Source organism: Mizuhopecten yessoensis, unplaced genomic scaffold (genome assembly GCF_002113885.1).
Source record: "Mizuhopecten yessoensis strain PY_sf001 unplaced genomic scaffold, ASM211388v2 scaffold3111, whole genome shotgun sequence".
NCBI lineage: Eukaryota > Metazoa > Mollusca > Bivalvia > Pectinida > Pectinidae > Mizuhopecten > Mizuhopecten yessoensis.
The window spans coordinates 47,968-55,466 of NW_018404881.1; the positions used below are offsets into that span (position 1 = coordinate 47,968).

A 7,499-nucleotide genomic window follows, 5' to 3' on the forward strand; every position below is an offset into this window, starting at 1 on the left:
CAGAAGTTTGCCTGATTAGATGTCGACCCTAGTAACAGATAGCAGTCGTAACATCGTAACTTTAAAGCTGCATGCCAGATTAGATGTCGACCCTAGTAACAGATAGTTGTCGTAACATCGTAACTTTACAGAAGTTTGCTTGATTAGATGTCGACCCTAGTAACAGATAGCAGTCGTAACATCGTAACTTTAAAGCTGTATGCCTGATTAGATGTCAACCCTAGTAACAGATAGCAGTCGTAACATCGTAACTTTACAATGTTTGCCTGATTAGATGTCGACCCTAGTAACAGATAGCAGTCGTATCATCGTAACTTTACAGAAGTTTGCCTGGTTAGATGTCGACCCTAATTACAGATAGCAGTCGTAACATCGTAACTTTAAAGCTGCATGCCAGATTAGATGTCGACCCTAGTAACAGATAGTTGTCTTAACATCGTAACTTTACAGAAGTTTGCCTGGTTAGATGTCGACCCTAATTACAGATAGCAGTCGTAACATCGTAACTTTAAAGCTGTATGCCTGATTAGATGTCAACCCTAGTAACAGATAGCCGTCGTAACACCATAACTTTACAGAAGTTTGCCTGATTAGATGCCGACCCTAGTAACAGATAGCAGTCGTATCATCGTAACTTTACAGAAGTTTGCCTGAGTAGATGTCGACCCTAGTAACAGATAGCAGTCATAACATTGTAACTTTACAGACGTTTGCCTGATTAGATGTTGACCCTAGTAACAGATAGCAGTCGTAACGTCGTAACTTTACAGAAGTTTGCCTGATTAGATGCCGACCCTAGTAACAGATAGCAGTCGTATCATCGTAACTTTACAGAAGTTTGCCTGGTTAGATGTCGACCCTAATTACAGATAGCAGTCGTAACATCGTAACTTTAAAGCTGTATGGCTGTTTATATTAGAATTCGACCCTAGTAACAGATAGCCGTCGTAACATCATAACTTTACAGAAGTTTGCCTGATTAGATGCCGACCCTAGTAACAGATAGCAGTCGTAACGTCGTAACTTTACAGAAGTTTGCCTGATTAGATGTGGACCCTAGTAACAGATAGCAGTCATAACATTGTAACTTTACAGAAGTTTGCCTGATTAGATGTCGACACTAGTAACAGATAGCAGTCGTAACATCGTAACTTTAAAGCTGTATGGCTGATTATATTAGAATTCGACCCTAGTAACAGATAGCCGTCGTAACATCGTAACTTTACAGAAGTTTGCCTGATTAGATGTCGACCCTAGTAACAGATAGCAGTCGTAACCTCGTAACTTTACAGAAGTTTACCTGATTAGATGTCGACCCTAGTAACAGATAGCAGTCGTAACATCGTAACTTTACAGAAGTTTGCCTGATTAGATGTTGACCCTAGTAACAGATAGCAGTCGTAACGTCGTAACTTTACAGAAGTTTGCCTGATTAGATGTTGACCCTAGTAACAGATAGCAGTCGTAACGTCGTAACTTTACAGAAGTTTGCCTGATTAGATGTCGACCCTAGTAACAGATAGCCATCGTAACATCGTAACTTTAAAGTTGTATGCCTGATTAGATGTCGACCCTAGTAACAGATAGCCGTCGTAACATCGTAATTTTAAAGAAGTTTGATTTCTGTTAAGTGTACCATCTCCTGTGTTTCAAACTTTAAACGATAATTATGGTTATAGTAATCTGTATATTATTATTTATACTCATTAATTCTTATCACGTCAAGACTCGAAAGTGATCGTTTGTTCATGACTGTTATTCTATTGTCTGTTTTTCTTTATTTTCTTCCTGTTCGTTACATAGGAGTCACATCGTGTAGTTCGCTACTCAACCTGTACAGTTAAACCTCTGTTATACTACAAACATTATTCTGGAGAGAAAATGTATGGTCTGGAAAGTAAACTCTATGGTTTGGACAGAAAAATGGATGGTCTGGAAAGTAAACTCTATGGTTTGGACATAAAACTGTACGGTCTGGAAAGAAACCTGTACGGTCTTGAAAGAAAATTCTATGGTTTAGACAGCAAATGTACGGTCTGGACAGAAAAATGTATGGTCTGGAAAGAAAACTCTATGGTTTGGACAGAAAATGTGTGGTCTGGAAAGTAAGCTTTATGGTTTGGACATAAAACTGTACGATCTGGAAAGAAAACTGTATGATCTGGACAGAAAATGGATGGTCTGGACAGAAAACTGTATGATTTGGACAGAAAAATGTATGGTCTGGAAAGAAAACTGTATGGTTTGGACAGAAAATGTATGGTCTGGAAAGAAAAATGTATGGTTTGGACAGAAAACTCTATGGTCTGGACAGAAAAATGTATGGTTTTGACAGAAAACTCTATGTTCTGGACAGAAAAATGTATGGTTTGGAAAGTAAATTGTATAGTTTGGACATAAACGTGTAAGGTCTGGAAAGGAAACTGTATGATCTGGACAGCAAATGTATGGTCTGGAAAGAAAAATGTATGGTTTGGACAGAAAACTCCATGGTCTGGACAGAAAAATGTATGGTTTGGAAAGTAAACTGTATGGTTTGGACAAAAACGTGTAAGGTCTGGAAAGAAAACTGTATGATCTGGACAGCAAATGTATGGTCTGGAAAGAAAAATGTATGGTTTGGACAGAAAACTCTATGGTCTGGACAGAAAAATGTATGGTTTGGAAAGTAAACTGTATGGTTTGGACATAAACGTGTAAGGTCTGGAAAGAAAACTGTATGGACTTTTGAGATTCCATGAGTCATGAACGTCATTATTGCTGAAAAGCTGTTTAGTGTTCATGATGATACATTATGATAAAATAAACACATAAATATGAATGTATTGAAACTGCGTTATTTGATTGTTATTATTGTGTCAATTTCCATAGATAAATATTAATATGTAAAACAAATAAAACAATACTCCGAAATCAACATATCCAGTTTGCATAACAAATGTGTACTACATGTGACTTGCGTCAGTTTTATTTTCCTTGAGCAGTTATCTTGATTTTTATCCTTTACTCCAGCATTTTTGATAATAACACATAAATGTAGAGGATCTTACAGTGGAAATGTGGATATAGATAAGAAAATATACTTTATTCAAACTTAATATTTAAGACAATATACCGTTTTTAAACTTAACACTTCAGACGATATACTGAATAAAAGCTTCAAATCTCCGAAAATATACTTTATTTAAACTTCATTCATCAAAGAAAAAACTGTGTTCAAACTTTATTGTTCAAACAATGTTCTGTATTTTAACTTTATACCTCAGACAATATTCTGAATTTTAACTTCATACCTCAGACAATATTCTGAATTATTAAAACGCTGTACATGTATCAGGTAATACTATGTATTACAATTTCAAGGACCGGATAATAGTCTTTATTGACAAAGTATACCAAAATATATGGAAAATGATTTTGTGAATTCAGTCTGATTTCCTCCTTTGAACTCTGCTTAAAGCACCCAGAGAAAAGGTCAGAGCCCTAATTCCATACATACATATGTGCAATACCCATTTTTCGACATTATGCGTTGGCACATGTAATTCGTATAGATTGGTTATATCATGAATTATATGTTTTATGTTTAATCACCTGTGTGTGATTAAAGTTGTATATTTCAAATTTTAAAAATTGAGGGGAGGGGGGCTATATATACTCCCCATCAGTAACCTCATCCATATAGTTTGTATACACTTTCTATCGATAGGCGAAACGTCCCGGGCCGAGTGACATGTGAAGTTTACAATTTCCTCACATCATTGAACAGGTAAACAATACAAATCGCGCACTCAGTCATAGTTTGACAAAGGGACCAGTCAGTCTTGAAACGTTGCGACACACGTTTAAGACGTGTATTGTTTGTAAAACTTTGATTCACCTTGAAGAAAGAATTTTTCTTTGGCCTCACATTTACATATGTTTCGGAAGACTTCAGTAAGATTTTTATACATTTGATCTTAATTTAAGGGGAGTGGAGGTGGGGGTATTACAATATCGTGGTGATATTAGTAAGTATGATTAGCTGTAGAGCTATAGACGTGTCGATCAATTTTCACAAATAATGTTATATACTTCACAAAACGTGTAATAGAAATAAAGGTAAGTAATAAATACGCGTATTTACAATAAAAACATACAAATTAGATATTTCAATAATTTTTAATTGGTTGCATATTAAATAATAAGGCTTGCTTTTTTCGTTTTTCCAAAACCAACAACAGCAAAACATTCCGTATTTTACTAAAATAAGCCCCAAATAATTGTGACATTTTTTCCCCAGAAAGGCAAAAGTTAATAATTTATTATACACCCTCATTTATAAGATTCCACACTACAAGTACTCGCATGTACCCATCCATGTTATAATTCCACACTGCCCAGAGTCATCTAGGCCATTACCTAAAACTAACCCGCCCTACGTCACCTTACACATTCCAGCCTTCAAACGCTTCTCTCAGCCACTCCGATACCCACGGAAAGGAGTAGTACAGCCCTTTAAATCGTGACTTAGAACACCGCCGAACCTTGTTGACTTATTTTATTACGGGTGAGGTAATTTATGGGGTGTAGGACACATGTACCGGACTAACGGGCGTATTGACTTTAAATAATGACTGTAATAAAGGATAGCCGAAAAGGATCAGATTCAGATTTCAGATTTCAGATTCTTTATTTCCTTATGTTTACAACACATCGGAGAGTAGACATACATATGTACAAGATATCACAATATATAACACAAATTACAGTTGGTGCAATAGTGTACAATGCATCACATAGATTATTAAAACACAATATACCTGTATGTGGGTATAACATACAGAACATGCAGTATTATATTTAGTTAAACAATATTATTTCGTCGTTTTGTACTTAAATGCAAAAATTTGCCTAGGTTATTTAGATCTTTAACGATTTTGGTATTGAACAGTTCTATTAACTTGAAAACACTTGGTCGTTTGTAAAGATAAGGTTTAATATATTCATGCCTAAAATCCTCATAAAATTTGCATTTAAGTATAAAATGGAATTCATCTTCAACATCATTAGCGTTACAGAGTGATCACTATCATCAGGACGCTTGCTCATAGCGGTAGAACATTGGTAAAGAAAATACATTATATGAAGTAACACAGCATTACAAAAGTATATATAACATACAATAAACAGCCAGATATAAAGAAATCTTTGAAGACTTTCAATTATCACTAAGACTTTGTAAGGTTTGGATTAAATTCCGTGTCAGTTTTTGTTTCTATATATGTAGATTTCTTGGTAGGTTTGAGGATGTCCCCTTCATCTCCCTTCATCTCCTCTTCTTCCCCCTTCCTACTTCACTCTCCGTCCATCTCTCTTTCCCCCTATTTCCCCCCTCCCCTTTAATATACCTCCCCCTCCTCTCCCATTCCTCCTTTATATCACAAATTGATACAAGATTCTGTATTATAACTCGAGGTAATTTATGATAAAACGAGATAATATGAAAGATAAGTCGAGAAACAGTTAAGTGTAACGTTCAACAATGCAGACTGGTGATTTGATAAGAAATTGAAAACCCAAATTTAATGTGTTAGTTAAGACATTTTGTGATTTTGACATTAAATCGTTGTATTCTATATAACACATTAATAATGTGTGTCAAAACGTAAATGGTTTTAATATCAATTTACAGCAATTATGAAATTAAAAAAAAATTACAAACTTATATTCATAAATCTTGTTAGCCTGGATGGAAGCGCACAGCTAGTGTCTTACTGGGAGAGAAAAAAATGGAGTATCAGAAGAAAATCCCACCTGGTCCAGTAGGTAATGAACTATTTTCACATCTAATCGGGGAATTGAATACGGCCGTCCTGGTGATAGGCCAACACGCTATTCCATTGCGCCAACCAACCACCGTAATACTACTCAATAGTGGGTTTTTTTGTTGATAATTGGAAATCCTGCGACGTGTATATTTTGTTTTTAACGAGTATTTTTATAATATTAGAAATATATATTTTATCTTAGAGCGTCGCTATATTAATGGAGATAGACAAAACGATTCCAGGAAATATTCCGAAATCAACAGGAAATCAAATTTTCCTGTTTAACGAGGTTTCATTGTAGTAAATAAAGGTTGAGATTCTGAACACCATTGTCTCTAAGGAATGTGGGTCATTTGAAAAAAATTGTCCAGTCAAATTCCTAGTTAATTTACGATGATTGTGTAGGTCAAAACTGAGAGCTTGTGTCCGCGCTTAAACACAAATTGGCCGGATAGCTGTGTAATGTAAGTAATACCAAAGTGACGCGGCAGGTAAACCATTACCTTATCGATGTAATTTGAATCATAGCAAATATTCCCCCTCCCCGCCCCCGCTGATAACAAATATTATCCTACGTGTCAACAAAACATGTTTCTTCTTGTTCAGTAAACGATCGTTTGTTTTGTACAGAGAAGCGAATATATGTATGAGATATGTAAGATATTCTGGCCATTTGATGGTCAGAGGGCCTTGCACCGACAGATAGCTTGACCACTGGACCGACATTACAAGTATGGAGTAAGTACCCGGAACAATGATAATATAGCAGATTTATTTCTTTTTTATCAAGTAGAGGTCAAAGATATTATCTATTTGTTTTTAACTTGATAATTATGACGTAGAATATTGTTCTAGTGGTAGGACACCGGGCTCGTGACCGAAGGGTTGCGGGTTCGAGTCACGGCACGGCTCTGTGTTGTATCTTTGAGCAAGATACTTTAATCCGCTTGTTCCAGTGTACTCAGCTATAAATAAGTACGTGGTTGGGCAGTGCTAGAATTGCTGAATGCTAGCTGTTAGTGAACCGCTTTTAGACGACCTACGAACTAGGTTGTGATAAAGCGGTATATAAGAACCTAGAATTATTATCATTTATGTAAATTATTTAACTCATAATTCAGTATAATTCATTGTAGAAATATTTACGTGCAGAAATCGATGAAACAAAGTTTCCTGTGCTTTTAGCATTTTTTTTTTTTATAACTAATGTACAAATAAGTAGGGTGGAGAGACTAAATATGTAGCAAGGTATCGCATGATAAAGCAGAAAGAGTTATGTTACTTAAAGAAATTGAGATTCCCTATAAACCATTTTATGGTAGCTTTTGTCCAGTTAAAATCGCTCCTGAAATTTAAGCATGCCTTCATATATTGTGTCTGAATATCTGAATACGTTTGTTTGTAGTTTATATTTAATTAGTTACAACATGAAAATGTAAGTTATAACTTAAGCAAACAGCCTTTGTGTGTATCCCTCAAACACTGTAGGTACATACAGATGGTTTAATGTATATATGACGCGGTAGCTGTATTCTCCGAGTACATCCATTTAACAAGTGTACATTTCTATACACGTGGTATGAGGGAGTATAACGTATCATTACACTGCTGTTGAATTACGCATACTAAATAGGGGGAATGATGTGTTTATAGAGAAAGATGAAAGAGAAAGATGAGGGGGGAGGGGGG

At 35.6% G+C, this 7,499-nt stretch overlaps 1 protein-coding gene across 1 annotated transcript in view; it reads left to right on the plus strand.

Moving 5' to 3' along the window:
- Window positions 1-6,465: 6,465 nt before the first annotated feature.
- Window positions 6,466-7,499, plus strand: part of LOC110447012 — a 3,073-nt gene continuing 2,039 nt past the window's right edge. Inside the window, exon 1 of the mRNA XM_021492394.1 lies at window positions 6,466-6,548. Coding sequence (XP_021348069.1) covers window positions 6,544-6,548 — 5 coding nt within the window. The 5' untranslated portion in view covers window positions 6,466-6,543. The remainder of the gene's footprint in view (window positions 6,549-7,499) is intronic.